Consider the following 24,012-nt stretch of genomic DNA (forward strand, 5'->3'; position numbering starts at 1 on the left):
TACATATGAATCTCATGGTGCTCCAACCTCCTGCTCTCCTGTCAGCTCCTGTGAGCAGACGAACTGCAAACTCAATGAATGTCCCTTGCACCGCCGGCAAAATTCCATAGCTTTCCAAAAATGCCCGCTAATTGCCTACATAATTACCTTAATTTGCTTCCTGCCGCTAACGGGCAATGTGAGGAAGCGGGAACACATTGAAGAACTGGCCTGACGTTATTTTTTGCCATTTTCCCTGCCCCACTTCTGCCTCCAAGGTGCTGGGAAAATTTCGCCCTATACCTCAAGCAGTCTTTTTGCAATTAAATAGTCAATCTAAAACCATCAGAGATGGAAGTAAGCCAGAGAGACTCCATGGAAAGTCAGTATTGAACTGCCAGCTAAGGGTAGACTACCTAAACTTGCAGTCAACAGGGATTTAAAGAAGAACTTGACAAGTTCCTTATTGAAGACAACATTTCCAATTATAGAGGGTACATTAACAGTGAGCTGGAATTATAGGTTATTGTGGTCTCCTGGCGCCAGTTGAGTTTGTAAATGAAAGGAATTTTGCAGTCTTTCCTAAATTAGTCAGAAGATGTTTTTTCTCCCTCTTCCAGGGGATTGCATTGTTACAGAATGTGTCAATGATATATGTATGTCTGAATGGGGCAGACTTAAGGAACCTGATGGTCTTTCCTCTCCCCTTTTCATCTTTGAATAATGGCCAGCTGGAGGAGATCTTGAGCAGGGGCTCAACATCTGCAGTAGAGAATACTGAAAGAGAAAATGGGTCTAAAAGAAGCATACTGCAAGGAAGCAAAGCTGACATACAACATATCCTTTAAATGATGGGCATATTAGCTGTCTGTCCATTCCAGTAGCAAAGAGGCTAGAGCCTCCACTGAAGCTCATCAGATTCGGGCTGGTGTAATATCGAGCACGACAGCAACATAAATCTGGGGTAGATGGGGAAAGAAATACAGCTTAAAAGAGGCCAACTGACTGAAACAGAGAGGTGCTTCAGCTGACCAGCAATTGACCTCTGTAAAAGTGACAATGGCTAGACCTCCAGAATTAAGTGAGCAGTATTTGAGGCAAGAATTGCAAGTTAAAATTGACCCAGTAAGTCTCTTTATTAAAAGAACAACTTGTAGTTGTATAGCAACTTTCACATAAGAAAATGCCCCAAGGCATTTCATAGGAGTGTTATAAAGCAAAATTTGACATCGAGCTATATAAGGAACTATTAGGACAGGTGACCAAAAGTTTGGTCCAAGAGGTAGGTTTTAAGGAGTGTCTTAAAGGAAGGAAGAGAGGCAGAGAGGTCTATGGAGGGAATTCCAGACCTAAGGGCCTTGGCAGCTCATAGCCACCAATGGTGGAGCAATTAAAATCAGGGATGCTCAAGAGCATCAAGCCAAGCAAACTGCCAGCCAACAAATATTAGAAAAATGAGATCAGCCCTCGTAAGGCAATTAGAACATTGTACAGCCTGAAATGTGAAAAATGGTCACTTGGGCAAGGTGCAGGAGGACTGGTGGTGCCTATGGACTTTTACCCCAGTGCAAACCGCTACCTTCAGAAGGTAAAGGGAAAAAATTAAAAACGGTGGTGTGGCAGAGGACAGGTGGTGTGTGGGAGTGTTGGCTAAGGTGAATTAAAATTCTGTCATCATGGCCTTAAGGTTTGTATGGCTTTAGTCTTATGTGGATGAACTTTACACAATTGTGGATCTACAAATATGGTTACAATAATGTACTATGAAAAAGCTTGATATATGGATCCATTTTTGTGGGTGAAGCTATATAGAAATCTTTGCGTCATTTTCACGTTGGGTAGTAATAGTTGTTTTCAGACTTGTGGAAAGAAATATTCCTATTCAATTATGCAACCATCTTTTTTTCTAGAATGCAATTAACGTTTTGGCTCTGATTAACTAAAATAAATCAGATGATACTATGCTTATTGCTGATGAATAAAGCATTTTTACATTATATTACCCCTTGCTGACAGAACAGTGCCATGAGAAGAGCCTTTGCAATTTTTTGTGGACAGCCTTTTCTGTCAAAAGGTTGGGACAAACAAGAGGACTCAATATGTCATGTTAGTTGATGAAATAAAATCCTCTTGTCCCGTGCAAAAATACAGTTTTTATAAAAAAGAGTGCACATATGGAATGTGAACCTCCAGTCTGGAACTCAGCCAAGAAAAGTCTGGGAATCTCTGTCTTAATTGTAATTGAAGATGAGGCTGCTGGAACCACAGTCTGAGCAGCCAAACAGGAGAACCTGCTCGAGTTCCAAGTCGCCGTCTACTATTACTACTACACTGAGGTAGCAACACTAAGTTGGCAAAAGCTGGGAAATGTTCATCATTGGTACTGTCAGCTTTATGTCCTATCTCAAATCATTGCAACGGACCTTCACTCAGCAACAGTTACTTCAAAGTGTAATCTCACTGTGTGCATCGCTAACAAGCCCATCTGTATAATCAAAGAATGCATCTTATATTAAACACAGAAGGCAAAGTCACAATTTATTATATGCCAATTGCACTCCTCTCCCAGGCTTGAAGGGAATTGCCCCATATTCTGCTTCGCAAGGAAAAGAAGATGTAACAAAAAATTATCAATTTTATAGAAAAAACACAGCAACCTGTGACAAGCTCCAATTAGACAAGTGACAATAGAAATAGACCAGAGATTTAGCCATGTATAAAGTTCAGGGTAAGGAAATTAGGGCTATTTTGGAACTTAGATGGAGAGAGAAGAACAGAAGTCACATCAAAAAAGTTGGGTGTAAAAATGCACCTCTACTTATCCTCCCTCTGCTTGAACTTATGAAAAAGATAACTGAAGTGAATTATTATAGTAAGAAGCTACGGAAACCTACTAATGGAATTAATCTAGCGATAGCACTTTAACATTAAATGTCTGTTTTTAATTTTTTTTTAACTGATTGTAAATTTGCAAATGACACATTTCCATTCTACCTGCACCACCCTGTAATAACCAAAGCTTTGTTAATCACTAGAAAATTTCAGGTAAGAATTGTGAAACTGGTAATCACAGAAGAGCATAAGAAATAGGAGCAGGAGTATGACATAGGGCCCTTCGAGCCTCTGTCACCATTTAACTTCATGGCTGATCCTCAAACTCAATACCACATTCCTGACCGATCCCCATATCCCTTGATTCCCTTATACTCTGAGAATCTATCGATGTCAGCTTTGAATATGCTAAATGACTGAGCAAACACAGCCCTCTGGGAATTCCAAAGATTCACAGTGAAGAGATTTCTCCACTTCTCAGTCCGAAATGGGTATCCCCTTATCCTGAGACTATGGACCCTAGTTCTAGACTTCCCAGCTGGGGAAACAAAGTAGATAACAAAGCTAATTGTGTCACTCCTTCCTCTCACCCCAATCCCCTATAAAAGAAAGATTATATTCTTGTATTACAATAGGCAGTGAATTAAATATGGGGTAGAAACAGAGCTGAGGCAATAACAAAGCTGCTTTAAGACAGGAAAGAACAGGCCTCATTTATATAATTTTTGTGCAATTTGTAAATAAATGCACAATATTGGCAAGGTTTTTCTGTAGTTAGATATATCCACAATATTGGCATGGAGAAAAAAAGTGTTGGGAAAATAAGCAAAACATTTTTTGTAAAGGAATAGCAATTAAAATTAAAAAATAATGATACTAGTTTTGTGGTATAGTTTCCTTTCAAACAAGGACTTGGCCACACAATGTTGGAACTGAAACATAAAGCTATTATTTAATTTACTGAACTTTTAAGTACATACCTTATACACTTTTGCTTTTTTGAAGCCATCCTCAAGAATATGTAGAATTTCATTCTTTCCACTGGATAACTCTGGATCAAATATATAAAACAGGTATTCCAGCATCTTATTGTAGTTTCTAAACAAAGACAGAAATCGCTGATTACAGTAATGATTTTTCTGAAAAGGCAAAATTATTCTACTACTACATAAGATTAATAACAAGCAAACCTATTCTTAAATACTTCTAAGTTATCATTCAACAGTCAATAAATTAGAATTTTAACTCTGCTTTCATTATGTCAGCTCCAACCTTAAGTTAAAAGATGTGAAGATAATTTTGATTTATTCTCATAGTCATAGAGTCATTTAAGGCACAGACGGAGGCCATTCGGCCCAACAAGTCCTTGTCAGCTCTTCACGGAGCTATGCGGTCAGTCCCACTACCCGGCTCAATCCCTTAGCCCTGCAAGTCTACTTCTCTCAGGTGGCCATCCTACCTCCTCTTCAAGTCATTGATCGTCTCTGCTTCCACCACCTTGTGGGCAGTGAGTTCCAGGTCATTACCACCCGCTGCATTAAAAAGTGCTTCCTGATATTCCCCTGCATCTTTTGCCCAAACCTTTCCATCTGTGTCCCCTAGTCCTTGTACCATTTGTTATTGGGAACAGCTTTTCCTTGTCCAACTTATCTAAGCCTGTCATAATCTTGTACACTTCTATTAAATCCCCCCTTAATCTCCTTTGTTCTAAGGAGAAAAAAAACAGCTTTTCCAACCTAAGCTTGGAACTAAAATCCTCCATCCCTGGAACCATCCCAGTAAATCTCCTCTGCACCCTGTCACAAGAGTTTTGTTTTTTATTGAAAGCTAAGAAGTGTGTGTGTGTTGAAAAACTGAGAAAAAGGATTTTCTGTGAACACTAAATGCTGAAACTTGGCGTTTGAACTGAGTGGGACAGACTGCAAGACACCTGCTCCAAACAGCAGCAAGGGAAATAACAGGTCACATGACTTGCTTATTAGCATTTCAGTTTCATTTTTGCATTGTGAAGACCAGTGCTGGGCAGGCAGGAGACAGAACAAACTGGATGGGACTTGTTTCTTGCAGACTAGAGAAAAATATCTCTCCCTGAAAAGAAGGTTTGCCTCTCTTGTAAAAAGTAATTCTACATTTGAGATGGTGGCTGCGGTCGGCCTGGAGAGAGAAAAGACCCAGGAAAAGAGGAGTTGCTGCTCTCTGTGGAGAAAGGCTCCTTTGCTGAGAGGAAGCCCTGCATTTTAAAAAGGTAGCAGACTCCTATTGCCTCCAGTCTCTGAAAAATCCCTGCCTCAGGAGTTATTCATGTTGCCTCTTATGTTTTGGGAGACCCTGAAAGCTCACTGCCATTTCACTGAAACCTAGACTGCCATTTCAAAGCCCAAGTAGACCTGTTGCTACACCATTTGCTGAAAGATCTGTGTGACGCCTTATGCAGATGAAGTGCCATGAATGCCTACCCATCACAAACTGTTGATCAACCTCGCCCGGAGAGACTGCAAGTGGCATCTGACTATTCGACTCTGGGACACATCACTGACCCAGAAATATCCTACCAGAACGTTACAACCCTGTTGTTTCATTATCCCTAAGAAACAGTCATAATCCAAAACATCCTTTCAAAACTGGTTAACCGTTTTTTTAAATGGCTGTGTGTGCATGAGGGTTAGGAAGTATAAGAAGTTTTAAAAGAATCTTTTCTCATTATTATTTAAGACTTAGTTTATTAATAAATAGTTAATTCTGTTGTTGTTTAAAGAAACTCGGTTTGGTGTGCCCTCTCAAGGTCCCTCACATCCTTCTTCAAGTGTGGTGACCAGAACTAGACACAATACTCCAGTTGGGGCCTAACCAGAACTTTATACAGGTTCAGCATAACTTACCTGCTTTTCTACTCAATGCCTCTATTTATGAAGCCCAAGATCCCATATGCTTTACCAACCAATCTCTCAATCTGTCCTACTACCTTCAAAGATTGATGCACATGCACCACCAGGTCTCTCTGTTCCTGCACACTCTTTAAAACTGTGCCATTAAGTACATATTGCCTCTCCCTATTTCTTCCAACAAAATGCACTTGTCAGTGTTAAATTCCATCTGCCATCTCTGTGCATTCTGCTAGCTTATCTATGTCCTGTTGCAGGTAGTTCACATCAACCTGTTTGCCACACCTCCAAGTTTGGTGTTGCCAGCAAATTTTGAGATTCCACTGTGTATTCCAAGATCCCAATCATTTCTATTTATCAAAAAAGCAGTGGTCCCAGCACTGACCCTTGGGGAACACCACTGTCTACCATCCTCTGAAAAGCAACCATTTACTATGGCTTGCTGTTTTCTGTCCATAAGCCAATTTTTTTATCCAGTTGGACACTGACCATCCTATTCCATGAGCTTCAATTTTCTTAACCAGCCTTTTATGTAGTACTTTATCAAATGCTTTCTTAAAATACATATAAACAACATACATCACATTCCCTTCATCAACCTTTTCTATTACTTCATCTAAAATTTCAATTAGATTAGTCAAGCATGTTCTGCCTTTTACAAATCCATACTGACTATCCTTAATTAACTCAAACCTCTCTAAGTGTCCACTAATGTTTTCCCTGATTATAGTTTCTAAAATCTTACCCACCACTGATATTAAACTAACTGACCTGTGGTTGCTAGGACAGTCCTTACACAATTTTTGAAGGATGTCACATTCGCCACTCTCCAATCCTCTGGCACCTCCCCCGTATCCAGGCAAGATTGGAAGATTATGACAAGCCTTTCCGCTATATCCATCCACACTTCTTTTAGCAACCTGGGATTGCAAGCCATCCTGACCAGGTTTCTTATCTACCCTAAGCATAGCCAGCCTTTTTAGTACCTCCCCACCTCTCTATTTTTATCCCATCCATTGCCTCGACTTTCTCTGCTTCTACTGATTATTTTTTCAGCTTCCATTTCCTTAGTGAACACTAATACAAAGTACTCATTAAGTATATTAGGCTTACCCTGTGCCTCTAAGCATATATTACCTTCTCTGTCCCTTAAGACCCCACTCCTCTTCTTACTACTTGCTTACAATTTACATGCCAGTAGGTGATATTGGGTTCTCTTTTATGTTGTTCTGTTTTCATATTTTCTCTTTGCCAGTCATATTTTCCTCTTCACCTCTTCTCTCAACTTTTGGTTCTCACTTGATGAATTCACCTGACATACATCATACCCCCTCTTTTTTTTTGTTTCATCAACATCTCTATTTCCCTCATCAACCAAGGAGCCCTGCTCCTGGTTCCCCTACCTTTCACCCTTGTTGGAATGTTCCTAGCCTGTACTTGAAGCTTCTCTTCCTTAAAGATAGCCCATTGTTCCAAAACAGCTCTTCCTGCCAGACGTTGGTTCCATTCTACTCTGGCTAGATCCCTCCTCATTACGTTGAAATTAGCCCTCTTCCAATCTAGACATTCTACCTCATTTTGTTGCTTGCTTTTTTGTATTACGAGTTGAAACCTTATGATATGATGATCATTCTTACCCAAGTGCTCCCCCACATACACTTGGTCCACTTCTCTCTGCAGCTTTCTTCCTTACCTTTAGTTATTAATTTCACAATCCGTACCTGAAGTTTGCCAGTGACTACACTGGGTTTGGTTATTAATGGGGGAGGGGACAGAGTGGCAGGGTGTCATTTGCAAATTTACCAGTTAAAAATAAAAAAGGTCATTAATGTTGAAGGGCTAAATTTACACATGCACTAAAAAAAAATTAATCAATGGAAACACTGAATCATAGAATGGTTACAGCACAGAAGGAGGCCATTTGGCCTATTGGCCTTTGCCAGGTCTCAGCAAAAGCAACTCAGTTAGTCCCACTCCCCTGCCCTTTCCCCATAGTTCTACAAATTTTCTCTCTTCAGGAGCTTATCCAATTCCCTTTTGAAAGCCACAATTGAATCTCCCTCCAGCATACTTTCAGGCAGTGCATTCCAAACCCTAAACCCCACTGCGTAAAAAAGCTTTTCCTCACGTTGCCGTTGCTTCTTTTGTCAATCATCTTAAATTGGTGTCCTCTGGTTTTCAACCCTTCCACCACAAGGAACAGTTTCTCTCTGTCTACTCTGTCTAGACCCCTCATGATTTTGAACACTTCTATCAAATCTTCTCTCAACATTCTCTTCTCCAAGGAAAACAACACCAGTTTCTCTCTCATAAATCTTTTTTGCCCCCCAAATCCTTTACATTCTTCCTAAAGTGCAGTGCCCAGATTTGGACATTATACTCCAGTTTAAAGGCCTGCTCAGGTCGGGAAAAAGAACCCAACCTGAACCCGAGTGATCCACAGCACAACCGAGCCCGACCCAGCCCGAGTCCCTCCAATTTTGCCCCGAGCCTGCCCCGACTTGACCTGAGCCCAACCCGACCATCCCTTCACTTACCTTCCGACTGGGAAGCTCCATGAAGCTGCAGCGCATGCATGATGACGTCATAGCGATGTCACTCGCTTACTGTGCAGACTCAGTTTCGTCCCAGACTCCCCGTTCAAGTAAGTTTTTTATTTTTAATACTTAACAGCTGAGCACTTACCCTGTGTGTCTGGCCTGACCTGACCCAAGCACGACCCGGTCCCGGCCTGACCCAAGCACGACCCGGTCCCGGCCTGACCCGAGCCCGAAAGCCAGACCCGGAAGAAGGGTCCGGCCCAATCCAACCCTTTGGGTTGGGTAGCAGGCCTTTACTCCATTTCATACCAAACCAGTGTTTTGTAAAGAGTCATCATAACTTCCTTGCTTTTGTATACTATGCCTCGATTTATAAAGCCCAGGATGCCGTATGCCTTTTTAACCTCTTTCACAAGCTGCTCTATCACCTTCAATGATTTGTGCACATATACCCCCAGCTCTCCCTATTCCTGCACCCCCTTTAGAATTGTACCCTTTATTTTATATTGCCTTGCCTTATTCTTCCTACCAAATATATCAATGTACTAAAACACATCACTTCACACTTCCCTGCATTAAGTTTCATCTGCCACATGTCCGCCCATTCTACCAGCCTGTCGATGTCCTTTTGAAGCATTTCGCTAACCTAACAGTCGGAAATACTTCCACGTTCTGTGTCATCTGTAAATTTTGGAAATGTGCCCTGGGCAGCCCTACTGTATACCGTCCTCCTGTCTGAAACAACCATTCACTACCATTCCCTATTTCCTGCCACTTAGCCAACTTCATATCCAAGCTGCCACTTTCCCTTTTATTTCATGGGTTTCAACTTTGCTGGCAAAGCACTGAATCTAAATTTTCGCTTAAGTAAATCTGTCAAATCAATAAGGACACTGGAAAATGACAAAAGGATGTGATGAACATTGTTAGGATTATTCCTCATTTCTTGTTGACTTGTAGGTTATTGTGGATTTTTTTCTTTAATGCTTTCATGGGATGTGGGCATCACTGGCAAGGCCAGCGTTTGTTCCCCATCCCTAATTACTCTTGACAACTGAGTGGCTTGTTAGGCCATTTCAGAGGGCAGTTAAGAGTCAACCACATTGCAGAGAGTTTCAAGTCACATGGAGGCTAAACCAGGTAAGGACAGCAGATTTCCTTCCCTAACGGAAATTTTTGAACCAGATGGGTTTTTACATCAATTGAGGATAGTTTCATGGCACTATTACTGAGACTAGGGGTGGAATTTTACTTTCGTTGGACTGGAGCCGTCCACCGACTGAACAGTCAGTGACCATCCTGCCTCCACCTGGCCTGGGGATCCAGACCGCATTTTATGGTCCCCAGGCCCTTAATTGGTCAAGGTGGGACCTCCACCTCATTGAGGCAGGAAGTCCCACCTAATGAAGCTGCCAGCCAATCAGTGGGCCGGCAGCTCTTACTCCCAGCAGTGGCCACCAGGAGCATCAACAAGAGGAAGGACACCCTGGGAAAACGTGAGTTTTTGTGGCCTCGCCGGGGATGATTGGTTGGGTCCCGACGGTGCAAGGGTGGTCAATTGGGGGGACGGGTAGTGTGTTGGTCTATGGGGGCAGTTGGGGCATCGGGGGCGGCCCTCTGTTGGGAACAGGGTGCCTGGTCATGAGGGACCCCACCCCAGGCCATCAGAAAGCCGCCCTGCTTTTGTCAGGCGGGTTTTTCTCAGGCCTGGGCCGTCCGACCAGCCAAGGGTAAAATCCCCGTGGCGACGGGCGGAGGCCCTTAAATGGCTGTTAACTGGCCACTTAAGGGCCTTTATTGGCTGTTTTTTACTGCCACCCCACATAAAATCGTGGTGCAGGAGGGAATAGGTTGGGAAGGGCCCCTGGAGCCTCCCACTTCATTTTACTACCCCCCACACTCCCACCCCGCTACCAATCCACTCTTTGTGGGGGCGTAAAATTCCGGCTTAGCTTTCGATTACATATTTGACATTATTTGTACTGCTACTCTGTTGCTAAATTTGATTGTTAAATATGACATTGCTCTAAAACTGTTGTTGAATCCTCTCTCCCTTCCCATTCATTGAACCACTCTTCTCTCCCACCCCATCCCCATACGAACACCTTTTTCCCTCTCCCTCAGTCATGCTGGCACTCTTCTCCCCCTGCCTTCTATTTCATGCATTCAGTCGGAAGACATACTGACATGTACTGGTGAGCCAAACAGCCTGTTTCCAGGTCATAACTTCTATATATTTCTATGTAAGACATTGACAGTGAGTGAATCACAGATGGTGGTGTTGTTGAAGATCAAGAGATGATGGTCAGGCTTTCTAATGTTTGTGGTTGTTATTATTTGGCAATTATGCGGTATGATTGTTAACTGCCACTTGTCAGTCCAGGTCTGGATGCTGTTACATCTTGCTGTAAGCTACCATTGGCTGCTTCATTTTCAGCAAAGTTATGAATGGAGCAGAACTATGTGGGATTGTCAAGCACTCCTAATCTTAAATCAGGAAATCATTGCTCCTGGAAAGCCTACCAAACTGATCCTCAACGTTGTCATAAAAGAACAGCTCTAGAAAGATCATAGTGACAGCCAGCTCTGCTTTGGGACATTAGACCAAAAAGCTAAATCGACACCAAAAAAAGATACTTAACATTGGAAAAAGAAACCCTGGGTTTATTATAGCTCTTAAGCATTTTGTCTACCATTACAGAGAGACACTAGTATATATTGATCATAGTCCCCTAGCCTTTGTGAAAAAATTTAAAAACCAGTTTGCCAGACTATTCCGATGGAGTTTACTACTGCAACCTTATCATGTAAAGATTATCCACATTGCAGAGAAAAATGTGATTGCAGACACTTTATCTAGAATCTAACATTTCTTTGAGTTTTCTGAGTGCAAAGATGGTACAAAGCAGACTTGTATTAGCTACAGGTAAAGAGTGAATTAGAATGAATGTGTAAATTTGTTTTAATGCTTGTCATCTGTTTTTTTCACTTTTGGTAATAAAACGCATTTTTAAAAAATGGTGTTTCATTCCTCCAAGGATGGAGGTGTTACGAAAGTACTTCTATATTTTTTGTTAAGGATATGTATTTGAGGACTTATATTTAAATTGTGAAGATGGATTTGTTGGAATGCTGACAATTTCATAGAAGCTGGACTTTGCTTTGTGGTTGACAGTTTTTTGAAAGGACACTGAGATATTGTTTAAATATAGCCTTGCTGGAGGTCATGTGCTTTAAGCAATAAATAACAGAAACCCTGGTGATTTGGGGAAGATGGTTACAGAGAAATAACAGGTCATGATTTATAGGGATCAGGAAGCTTGACTTGAGATATTGTTTTTGGTTTCACTTTGGACAGTGTTAGAATCATAGAAAGTTTAAGGCACAGGAAGAGGCCACTTGGCCCGTCATGTCTGTGCTGGTTGAAAAACAATCCATCCATTCTGATCCCATCTTCCAGCATTTGGTCCGTAGCCCTTCAGATTATGCCACTTGAGGTGCACCAGACTCCTTTTGAATGAGTTGAGGGTTTCTGCCTCAACCACCCTTTCAGTCAGTTAGTTCCAGACCACCACCACCCTCTGGGTGAAATTTTAGTTCCTCAACTCCCCTCTAATTGTTCTACTAATCATTTTAAATCTATGCTCCCTAGTCACTGTCCTCTCTGCTGAGGTAAATAGGCCCTTCACCTCCACTCTATCCAGGCCCCTCAAAATTTTGTACATTTCAATCAGCCTTTTCTGTTCCAAGGAGAACAACCCCAGCCTTTCCAATCTTTCCTCATAGCTGTATTTTTCCAGTCCTGGCAACATTCACATAAATCTCCTCTGTACACTCTCTAGAGCAATTACATCCTTTCTGTAATGAGGTGACCAGAACTGCACACAGTACTCAATTGTGGCCTAACCAATGAGTTATACAGTTCCAGCATAACCTCTCTGCTCTTATATTCTATACCTCGTCTAATAAAGCAAAGGATTCCATATGCCTTCATAACAACCTCATCGCCCTGACTTGCTACATTCAGGGATCTGTGGACATTTACTCCAAGGTCCCTCACTTCCTCTACACTTCTCAGTTGGGGTCTGAACTGTTTTGAAGACAGTTGGAGTAAACCAGCCAAGAGAGCAGCCACCAACAGCTCACCCTCTTCCATCTCTTTGAGGACTTCTTGAAAATCAAGTATGAAATAGAGAAACTGATGTTGCATTTCTCCTGAAAAGCCAGCCAAACTGATCCTCAACATCACCTGAAAAGAATTGCTCTAGAAAGAGCCCAGTGACATCGTCTACGTGTATTTGGGGCATCAGACCAAAAAAAGGGACAACTGACATCTTTCCATATCTTCTCTTTTTTTCTTCAAGAATTAGCAAATATTTGGCAAAAGTATCTTTTTGTCTTTTTTTTTGTAACAGACCTCTGCAGAGAGAATTTCTGTATTTTTTCAGTGTGTGTGAGTTTGTGTGTGGGGAAATTTTTTACAAGGAGAACTTTCATATTTCAATCTGTGTATTAATGCTTTGCTTCATTACTGGTCAAGTCCTGTTTTATAATAAACTGATAATTTTGTTGTTTATTAAAGAAAACTGGTTGGTGCATTTTATTTTGGGATAAAGAGTAGAGTATATGATTGACTGCATCGGTAACTGGGTAAACATTTAAAAAAATATATGTTGTGACCTGTGGAGAAGTGGAACTAGAAAAGACAGTGTACTCCTCCCGCCTCGGTCGTAACAATTGATGAAGCAGTTGATGATGGTTTGGCCAAGAACGCACTATTTTAGGGGGTCCCAAAATCTGGAAACACCAGAATAGGGCTCAGGATCTAGGGGTATTGTCCAGACAGGTCGGCAGCATTGAGGTAGGTCCTGCAACCATTGGGTAAGTGATCCTGGGATCTGAGAGCATTGGAGTTGGTCCTGGGACGAGAGAGAGTAGCCTAGAGGTTTATGAGAATCACTTGCGATTTACTGGAATCTGGGAGAAGTCCTCAGGGGAAAATTTGGATTGAGGAGTACTGGGTAGGAGTGCCTGGCAGTGTTAGAGGTCCAAGATCTGGCAGTATTGGGAGATCCTCAGATCTGACAGAATAGGGGATCCGGGGCTAGCAAGGCAAGCCCAGGAAAATGAAACTGAAATGAAATAGAACTGCCTCTGGGCTTTCTTGGATCATCTGACATGCTACACCACATTACCACTGTGTCAGCCTCTTCCTTGAACCACCCACGGCCTCTGGGCCATCATGCAACCTTTCTTGTCAGCCAGTTCTTGTATTTAATTTCACTTCTTGAAGCATTTAGTACTCTATTTATGTGTACTTCTACAATCTTTAATGGGCTCACATTTACATGGAAACAAACAGAATAGCACAAAATGCTGAAACATTTAATGTTTAGACTTCCTCCTGTGTAATCTCTGCCGTGATGTCATGAGAGTAGTCATGAGAACACCATCAGCTGCAAATTCTCCTCCAAATCACACACTATCTTGAGTTGGACATTAATCAGCGTTCCTTCATTGTCACTAGGTCAACTTTGTGGAATTCCCTACCCAACAGGGCGGCACAGTGGCGCAGTGGTTAGCACCGCAGCCTCACAGCTCCAGCGACCCGGGTTCAATTCTGGGTACTGCCAGTGTGGAGTTTGCAAGTTCTCCCTGTGTCTGCGTGGGTTTCCTCCGGGTGCTCCGGTTTCCTCCCACGTGCCAAAGACTTGCAGGTTGATAGGTTAATTGGCCATTATAAATTGCCCCTACTATAGGTAGGTGGTAGGGAAATATAGGGACAGGTGGGGATGTGGTAGGAATATGGGATTAGTGTAGGATTAGTATAAATGGGTGGTTGATGGTCGGCATAGACTCGGTGGGCCGAAAGGCCTGTCTCAGTGCTGTATCTCTAAACTAAACTAAACACCATCACCACAAGAGATTCAATTGCAGAGGTTCAAGTAGGGCAACTACCAGATTCTCAAGGCAATAAATAATAAATGTGGCAGTGTCCGCATTTCCCACATCTCAAAAACAAATTTCTTAAGCTCAGAAACTCCATACTAGTACTGCCCGACCCTGGGCCTCCTCCCATTGCTTCAAGAACCCAGGGAGACTACAAATACTGATGAATATCACTTGGAATGACTCCCTTTTCTTTTAAAACCTCTTGACTCATTGTGAATAAGGTCATAGGATATATCACCTATAATATCTTAAATAAATGGCATATAACAAGCACTTTGTGCTTATAACAAGGATATGTTTTGCTATTTTTGTAACGGCTGAGCTTCATGGCTATTGGTAAATATAAGCTAGTGTCGTTTGACTCTCCCATGAAATTACTATCTGCTTGCTTTCAGTCCATCCAGTTTCCAAGACTTGCATCTCTAAGCAGGTGGTGCTATGGCACTATGCACTTCATGTTGCATTTTTACTGCATAGTCTTCTGCTTCCTCAACTGGCATCCACCATGAAAAATGTAGCCCAAGACTTGGACCCTTTTTCACCAGCAACCTGAAGCTCCCAAGGGGTGCACACAAAATGCCATCCTCAGCCCTTGGCAATTTTCTTCCATGACCAGCACATTACAATTACTTGTGGAAAATGTGGCTTGAGAGCAAGTATCACATTTTGTCTTCTAGCGACTGTGCATGACCTGAAAAAAAATTCTGCAATCTGACAATCGGTCAGGCCTGGCCAGATTCCACCCCTGGCTACCTTCTATCTGTGCCTGCTACTGACAGAAGAAAAGACAGAAGGGGGAGCAGAGAATGAATGAGAAAACAATACAAAGGAAGAGACAGAGATAGATAAAACAAGAGAGAAGCAGAAGAAAAGACAGAGAGAAAAAAAAGAAAATGAACAACTATGAAAAAGAGAGACAACCAGAAGAGGGGGAAGAGACAAAGAGATGCAGCAACATGTAGAAAACAAAGACAAGTACGCAAAAGAGCATATCCTGCAACCAATCGTGAGCATCACCAAAAAGACTCAGTAGTATATCAAAAGATTGTTGTTTCCTTTATTGTTCGGAAACATACCACCATGTTTATCACAAAAAGACTGTGAAATAATGACACCATATTACTATTGCACTTTAAGGAAAAGTATAGAATATGTACAGGTAGACATTATATTGATTTATTATAGAATCAGAGAGTCATTTACGGCAGAGAATGAGGCCATTCGGCCCATCAAGCCCATACCGTGCAGGGAGGCTATGTAGTATTGTTTCTTTACAACACAATAGTGAATACACTTCAAAATTACCTCATTGCTGTAAAATTCCTTGGGATATCCTGTAGTCATGAAAGGTGCCACATAAATGCAAGTTCTTTTTTAAAGTTATGTGTTGTAAATTGCTTTGTTCTAAATTAGGAGGATTTTTTTTTTAAAGCAATCTTGTTAAGACTGTAAGTAAAAAGAAAATACTCAAAGAAAATCTTGTAATTAAAATAACTCACTCTGATTTATATGATGATCTTTCTTTGTTCAAAATAGATTGCATCTTATCCTCATATTTCAGCCTTAGCATTCGATTGTGAACTCTGACTATGCGATTTATTTTTAACCCTGTCACTCCTAATTTTTTGAAGTCCCAAGCACAGAATCGAGATAAGATTACATCATAGCAGGAAGTAAACCTGTCAAGGGAAGGAATATTACATTTGTTTATACATAAATATCTTGAAGAATTCATATATTAACTTAAGTTTACTCATACATAATATAAAACACATTTTATGCTAGCAGAGGTTAAAAAGTAAGCTAAAAATAAGCCATTGGTATGCCATGGATTTTTTTTTGTAGACAATTTTAATTCCAAAATTGAAACACAGGAAAATAATCCTTCCTTGGAAATTTTGAAATTGTAAAATTCTGGGGTTTTTTTGAAAAATGAGCACCTTGCCTGTACAATTTAAAATAAATTATGCATGCATCTATCTATATAACTAAAGGCCTTGTATTGATTGCATGACCGGCACTTAAAAGCTGTTTTTATATTGCGCTTAGTGGAATACCACGGCCACCAACTATTGATAGGTGAGTCTCACATAACTAGCAGGAGCTCCAAAAAAAACTTGCCAGTTTCATGAAGGCCAGCTACTGGGTAGAAACTACTTTTTCTTTAAAATTGAGCCTTCAAGTTGGAATTTGCTATATTTACTCTGGGGCTGCCAATGGCTGTGTGAAACCTGCATGCCCAGAGTCGACAACATTAGAACAGCATTGAGAGCAAATGCGTAAACAAAAATGTCACACATGGAAAATGTCAAAATGGCAAGTGCCCATAAGGCAAAAAATCTTGGTTGCCTCAAACGAAAGAAGAAACAAATAACAAATCTTTGTTAATACCTTAAATATAATTGAACAAGCAGTTAAATTATTAATGATAAATTACTAAGCTACAACAAAAGATGCCAATAAACAAGATACCAATAACCAGTATGTAGCAAAAGGCCAACAGAAATCGTTGAAAGTGACTTCAGTGGCCACCTTGGTTTCTCTTCCAGTCTAGCAATGTTAAGACAACAAAGACAAAAAAATTAACAGTACTAAAAAAGGAAAATCACTAAATTTACCAATACTAAAACTACCTCCAGTAATTTTCCCCTGCATAGGCCTAACTCTTTCTCAGGTCCATTGTTGAACACAATTCAGAAGCAATCAGTGTACCTTGGGCTTCTTTCACTAACTCAACATCTTCCTACTGCTATAATAAAAGCAAAGTACTGTGGATGCTAGAAATTTGAACTATAATCAAGAAATGCTGGTCTGGCAGCATCTGTGGAGAGAGAAGCAGAGTTAACGTTTCAGGTCAGTGACCCTTCTTCAGAACTCAAAAGCCTCGTTGTTGCTTCTCTCAGCTTTCTAATGCTTTCAGTCCAGCTTCACCACTCACATTACCTTCTCTCTGCAGGGTTCTCTTCCACAAATGGCACTGAATTCTGCCTGGGGGAGCATAATATTTGAGTCCCCAGCTACTCCTGCTTTGTCCTCCACATTTCTACCTCAGTGAGGCATGGACCTGGTGTTTATTAATATTCTGAGACAGGATAAGCCCATCAGTAAAGCACCTTTGAAATTCACGGAGGCAAAGTTGTCAGTTCTAGCATCCACAAATTATAAGTTCATCAGTTTATACAGGTACTGGGATCTAAATTCAACATTGCTGTATTTGTTTTATAAGACTAAAGTGGACAAGTTGATAACTAATTGATCAGGGCAGAGGCCTACCCAGGCATTTAGGCCACTGCTAAACTGGTTGCTGACTTTCTTTTTTAAAGCACAACTGTCAGCTGCCTGAAAACAATGCAGCCTCATTTCAGTTTCAGCTGGATTGTTAAGAATATAATAAATAGGAGCAGCAATAAACCATATGGCCGCTTGAGCCTGCTCTGCCCTTCAATACAATCATGGCTGATCTTCTGCCTCAACTCCACTTTCCCATCTGCTCCCCAAATCCTTTGATTCCCTGAAAGACCAAAAATCCATCCATCTCAGCACTGAATCTACTCAACGATGGAGCATCCACGATCCTCTGGGGTAGAGAGTTCCATAGAACAACCCTCTGAATGAAGGAATTCCTTTTCATCTCAGTCCTAAATGGCCAATCACTTATTTGGAGACTGTGCCCCCATGTTCCAGATTCCCCAGCCAAGGGAAACAACTTCTCAGTGTCATGCCCTTTAAGGATCTTGTATTGTACAATGAGAACTAAGAATGATCTTTTAAAATTTGCTCTGCTGATTTAATCATTTTAAGTTCCTTACTTTTATTAGTCCCTTGGCTACCTTCTATTTTTGCTATGTAATTTGTGTCTTCTACTGTGAAGACAGCCACAAAGTATTTGTTCAACGTCTCTCCCATTTCCTCATTCCCCATGATAATTTCTTCCACCGCTGCCTCTAAGGGACAAACACTTAGTTCAGCTATTTTTTTTTTTTTATAAACTTGCAAAAGCTCTTACAATCTGTTTTAATAATCCTGGCCAGTATACTCCCAGATTCCAATTTCCCGTTATCAACTTTTTGGTCACCCTTTGCCGGTTTCTAATGCTCTTCCAATCTTCAGGCTTACTACTATTCTTCACAACATTATAAACATTATAAACATTAATCTAACACGATCCTTAACTTCCCGAGTAAGCCACAAATGGATCTTCCCCAGAATTTTTGGTTTTTAAAAGAATGTATGTTCATTGAAAATTTTGAATCATTTCTTTACCCAATCAACTTTAGCCAGCTCTCCCCTCATACCTATGTAATTGGCTTTGCTAGCATTTGAGATTCTTGTTTTGGACTCGAGTCAGAGTCATTGACAGGACAGAAGGAGGCTGTTCGGTGTCTGAAAAGTCCATGCTGGCTCTCCACGAAGCTATCCAGTCAGTCCTACTCTCCCACTCAATCCCCGTAGCGCTGAAAATTTATTTCCTTCAACTGGCCATCCAATTTCCTTTTGAAGTCATTGATTGACTCTGCTACCACCACCTTTGGGGGCATCAAAGTCCAGGTCATTACGACCCACTGTGCAAAAAATTCTTCTTTATATTCCCCCTGCATCTCTTGCCCAAAACCTTCAATCTGTGTCCACTAGTTAATGTATCTTTAGTTAATGGAACAGATTTTCCTTGTCTAACTTATCGAAGCCTGTCATAATCTTGTATACCTCTATTAAATCTCCCCACAATCTCCCTTGCTGTAAGGAGAACAACCCCAGCTTTTTCAACCCAACCTTGTAGCTAAAATCCCTCATCCCTGGAACCATTCTGGTAACTCTCCTCTGCACCCTCTCAAGGACCCTCACATCCTTCCTAAAGTGTGGTGACCAGAACTGGATGCAATACTCCAGTTGGGGCCTAACCAGAGCTTTGGTTAGGTTCAGCATAACTTCCCTGCTTTTGTACTCAATGCCTCTATTTATGAAGTCCAAGATCTCACATGCTGTACTAACCACTCTCTCAGCATGTCCTGCCACCTTCAAAGATCAATGCACATGCACCCCCAGGTCCCTCTGTTCCTGCACACTCTTTAGAACTGTGCCCATTAAGTATATATTACCTCTCCCTATTCCATGTGCCAAAATGCATCACCTCATTCTTGTCCATATTAAATTCCATCTGCCACCTGTCTGCCCATTCTGATAGCCGATGTCCTGTTGCAGTCAGTTCATATTATCCTCACTGTTTGCCACACCCCCAAGTTTGGTGTCATTGGCAAATTTTGAAATTCTAATCTGCATTCCAAGATCCAAGTCATTGATATATAGCAAAAAAAAGCAATGGCCCCAGCACTGACCCTAGGGGAACACCACTATCTACTACCCTCCAGTCTGAAAAATTATGATTGACTACAACTTGTAGTTTTCTGCCCTTAAACCATTTTTTAAAATCCAATTGGCACTGACCCTCTTATTCCAGGAACCTCAATTTTGTTAACCAGTCTTTTATGTGGTATCATCAAATGTTTTCTTAAAATCCACATAAACTACATCCACCACATTCCCTTCACCAATCTTCCCTGTTACATCAAAAAATTCAATTCAATTAGTCAAGCATTATCTGCTTTTCACAAATCCATGCTGACTCTGCTTAATTAGCTCGGCCCTCTCCAATTGTCCGTTGATTTTTTTTTCCTGATTATTTTTCTAAAACCTTATCTATCACTGATCTTAAACTAACTGGCCTGTAGTTCCTAGGATTTTTTGAATAAGGTTGTCACATTTGCCACTCTCCAATCCGTTGACACCTCCTCCGTATCCAGGAAAGATTGGAAGATTATGGCAAGCCCTTCCACTACCTCCACTTCCATTTCCTTTAGCAATCTGGGATGCAAGCCATCCAGACGAGGTGACTAGTCTCCCTAACCATAGCCAGCCTTTTTAGTACCTCCTCCCTATAAATTTTTACCCTATCCATTGCCTCTACTTTCTCCGCTTCTACCAATATTTTGTCCAATTCTACTTCATAAGTGAACACTGATACAAAGTACTAATTAAGTATATTAGCCTTGCCCTGTGTCTCTAAGTATATATTACCTCCTAAAAGTCCCACTCCACCTCTTACTACCCACTTACAATTTATATGCCGGTGGAAGATTTTGGGGTTCCATTTTATGTCGACCGCCATTCTATTCTCATGTTCTCTCTTTGCCGGTCTTATTTTCCTCTTCACTTCCCCTCTCAACCTGTTGTATATGGCTTGATTCTCACTTGAAGATCTCACCTGACATGCATCATACATCCTATTTTTTTGTTTCATCTTAGCCTCTATCTCTCTCGTCATTCAAGGAGCCCTGTTTTTGTTTCACTTACCTTTCACCCTTGTTGGATGTACTTAGTCTGTTTCTGAAGCATCTCTTCCTTAAAGATAACCCATTTGTTCTCAAACTTAATATGGAATTCATTGTATTATGATCTCTTTTTCCCCAGAGGATCTTTTACTATGAGATTACTAATTAATCCTTCCTCATTACACAATATTAGATCTAAAATAGTTTTATGTCTTGGTTAGTTCCACCACGTATAGTTCCAGGAAGCTGTTGTGAAACCATTCTACAAACTCATCTTCCAGACTAGCTTTGCCAATTTGATTTGTCCAATTTATAAGAAGACTAAAGTCCCCCAGGATTATTATACTGCCTTTGTTACAAGCTCCAATGGTTTATTGCTAAATGCTGTGTCCAACAGTATAACTACTGTTAGGGGACCTATCAACTAATCCCACCAGCATTTTCTGAACCTTGTTATTCCTAATCTCTACTCATACTAATTCTCCCTCCTGATCTTCTGAGCCAAGATTCTTTCTTGGTACTAACTTCCTTTATTGCCAGGCCTATTCCTCCTCCTTTTCCATGCTGCGTGTCTTCTCGAAATGTTGTGTACACTGGAATATTTATTCCCAACTTTGGTCACCTTGCAACCATGTCTCTGTATTTATACATCAAATCAAACCAATTTATCTGTATTTGTGCCACTAATTTGTCTATCTTGTTACAAATGCTTTCTGCATTCAGCTAATGAGCCTTTAATTTTTTTAACCACTAATCTTTGCATGGACCTTATTCACTGCTGCACTATAACAATTAAACTTTCTGTCCCTTCCTGTCCCATTCGGCTTGTCTTTATACCCAGATTGCTACACTGCTCTATTGCCTCAATGTTTCTCTTTAAATTTCCAAATTTCCCTTCACCTGACCCCTCATCCCACCTTTTAGTTTAAAGCCCTATCCAGAGCCCTAGTTATATGATTCACCAGCCCATTTTAAATGAAGCCCAGGTAACAGGATTGTAGTGGTGGGTGATTTTAACTTCCCCAATATTAACTGGGACTCACTTAGCGCTAGGGTCTTGGATGGAGCAGAATTTGTGAGGAGCATCCAGGAGGGCTTCTTGAAACAATATGTAGATAGTCCAACTAGGGATGGGGCCATTCTGGACCTGCACCGGCCAGGTGGTCAAAGTTTCAGTGGGGGGGCATTTCGGGAGCAGTGACCATAATTCCATAAGTTTTAAGGTACTTGTGGATAAGGATAAGAGTAGTCCTCGGGTGAAGGTGCTAAATTGGGGGAAGGCTAATTATAACAATATTAGGCAGGAACTGAAGAATTTAGATTGGGGGCGGCTGTTTGAGGGTAAATCAACATCTGACATGTGGGAGTCTTTCAAACGTCAGCTGATTAGAATCCAGGACCAGCATGTTCCTGTGAAGAAGAAAGACAAGTTTGGCAAGTTTCGGGAAGCTTGGATAACACGGGATATTGTGAGCCTAGTCAAAAAGAAAAAGGAAGCATTTGTAAGGGCTGGAAGGCTAGGAACAGACGAAGCACTTGAGGAATATAAAGACAGTAGGAAGGAACTTAAGCAAGGAGTTAGGAGGACTAAAAGGGGTCATGAAAAGTCATTGGCAAACAGGATTAAGGAAAATCCCAAGGCTTTTTATACATATATAAAGAGCAAGAGGGTAACCAGGGAAAGGGTTGGCCCCCTCAAGGACAGAGATGGGAATCTATACGTGGAGCCTGAGGAAATGGGCGAGGTGCTAAATGAGTACTTTGCATCAGTATTCACCAAGGAGAAGGACTTGGTGGATGATGAGCCTAGGGAAGGGAGTGCAGATAGTCTCAGTCATCTCATTATCAGAAAGGAGGAGGTGTTGGATGTCTTGCAAAGCATTAAGGTAGATAAGTCCCCAGGGCCTGATGGGATCTACCCTAGAATACTGAGGGAGGCAAGGGAAGAAATTGCTGGGGCCTTGACAGCAATCTTTGCATCCACATTGGCTACAGGTGAGGTCCCAGAGGACTGGAGAATAGCCAATGTTGTTCCTTTGTTTAAGAAGGGTGGTAAGGATAATCCAGGAAATTATAGGCTGGTGAGCCTTACGTCAGTGGTAGGGAAACTATTAGAGAGGATTCTTTGGGACAGGATTTACTCCCATTTGGAAACAAACGAACTTATTAGCGAGAGACAGCATGGTTTTGTGAAGGGGAGGTCGTGTCTTACTAATTTGATTGAGTTTTTTGAGGAAGTGACAAAGATGATTGATGAAGGAAGGGCAGTGGATGTTATCTATATGGACTTCAGTAAAGCCTTTGACAAGGTCCCACATGGCAGACTGGTGCAAAAGGTGAAGTCACACGGGATCAGAGGTGAGCTGGCAAGATAGATACAGAACTGGCTCGATCACAGAAGACAGAGGGTAACAATAGATGGGTGTTTTTCTGAATGGAGGGATGTGACTAGTGGTGTTCCGCAGGGATCAGTGCTGGGACCTTTGCTGTTTGTAGTATATATAAATGATTTGGAGGAAAATGTAGCTGGTCTGATGAGTAAGTTTGCGGATGACACAAAGGTTGGTGGAGTTGCGGATAATGATGAGGATTGTCAGAGGATACAGCAGAATGTAGATCGGTTGGAGACTTGGGCGGAGAAATGGCAGATGGAGTTTAATCCGGACAAATGTGAGGTAATGCATTTTGGAAGGTCTAATGCAGGTGGGAGGTATACAGTAAATGGCAGAACCCTTAGCAGTATTGACAGGCAGAGAGATCTGGGCGTACAGGTCCACAGGTCACTGAAAGTGGCAACGCAGGTGGATAAGGTAGTCAAGAAGGCATTCGGCATGCTTGCCTTCATCGGTCGGGGCATAGAGTATAAAAATTGGCAAGTCATGTTGCAGCTGTACAGAACCTTAGTTAGGCCACACTTAGAATATTGAGTGCAATTCTGGTCGCCACACTACCAGAAGGACGTGGAGGCTTTGGAGAGGGTACAGAAGAGGTTTATCAGGATGTTGCCTAGTCTGGAGGGCATTAGCTATGAGGAGAGGTTGGAAAAATCCGGATTGTTTTCACTGGAACGACGGAGGTGGAGGGGCGACATGATAGAGGTTTACAAAGTTATGAGCGGCATGGACAGAGTGGATAGGCAGAAGCTTTTTCCCAGGGTGGAAGAGTCAGTTACTAGGGGACATAGGTTTAAGGTGCGAGGGGCAAAGTTTAGAGGGGATGTGCGAGGCAAGTTTTTTTACACAGAGGGTGATGAGTGCCTGGAACTTGCTGCCGGGGGAGGTGGTGGAAGCAGATACGATAGCGACGTTTAAGAGACATCTTGACAAATATATGAATAGGATGATAATAGAGGGATATGGGCCCCGGAAGTGCAGAGGTGTTAGTTTCGGCAGGCATCAAGATTGGCGCCGTCTTGGAGGGCCGAATGGCCTGTTCCTGTGCTGTACTGTTCTTTGTTCTAACGGAACAGTTCTGGTGCCAGTGTCCCATGAATTGAAACTC

General features: G+C 41.6%; 1 protein-coding gene across 19 annotated transcripts in view; it reads right to left on the reverse strand.

Moving 5' to 3' along the window:
- lrrc9 (leucine rich repeat containing 9) overlaps positions 1–24,012 on the reverse strand; it is a 306,547-nt gene that overhangs the window by 169,449 nt on the left and 113,086 nt on the right. For all 19 annotated transcript variants that reach the window (XR_010975669.1, XM_068038808.1, XM_068038817.1 and 16 more), the window contains 2 exons: positions 15,685–15,864; positions 3,792–3,909 (listed from right to left, as the gene is read on the reverse strand). Coding sequence is in view for 18 of the 19 variants with exons in the window: in XM_068038808.1 (XP_067894909.1) it covers positions 3,792–3,909; positions 15,685–15,864 (298 nt within the window). In the remaining variant the exon portion in view is untranslated. The remainder of the gene's footprint in view (positions 1–3,791; positions 3,910–15,684; positions 15,865–24,012) is intronic.

The sequence above is a fragment of the Heterodontus francisci genome, chromosome 9, assembly GCF_036365525.1.
Source record: "Heterodontus francisci isolate sHetFra1 chromosome 9, sHetFra1.hap1, whole genome shotgun sequence".
Taxonomy (NCBI): domain Eukaryota; kingdom Metazoa; phylum Chordata; class Chondrichthyes; order Heterodontiformes; family Heterodontidae; genus Heterodontus; species Heterodontus francisci.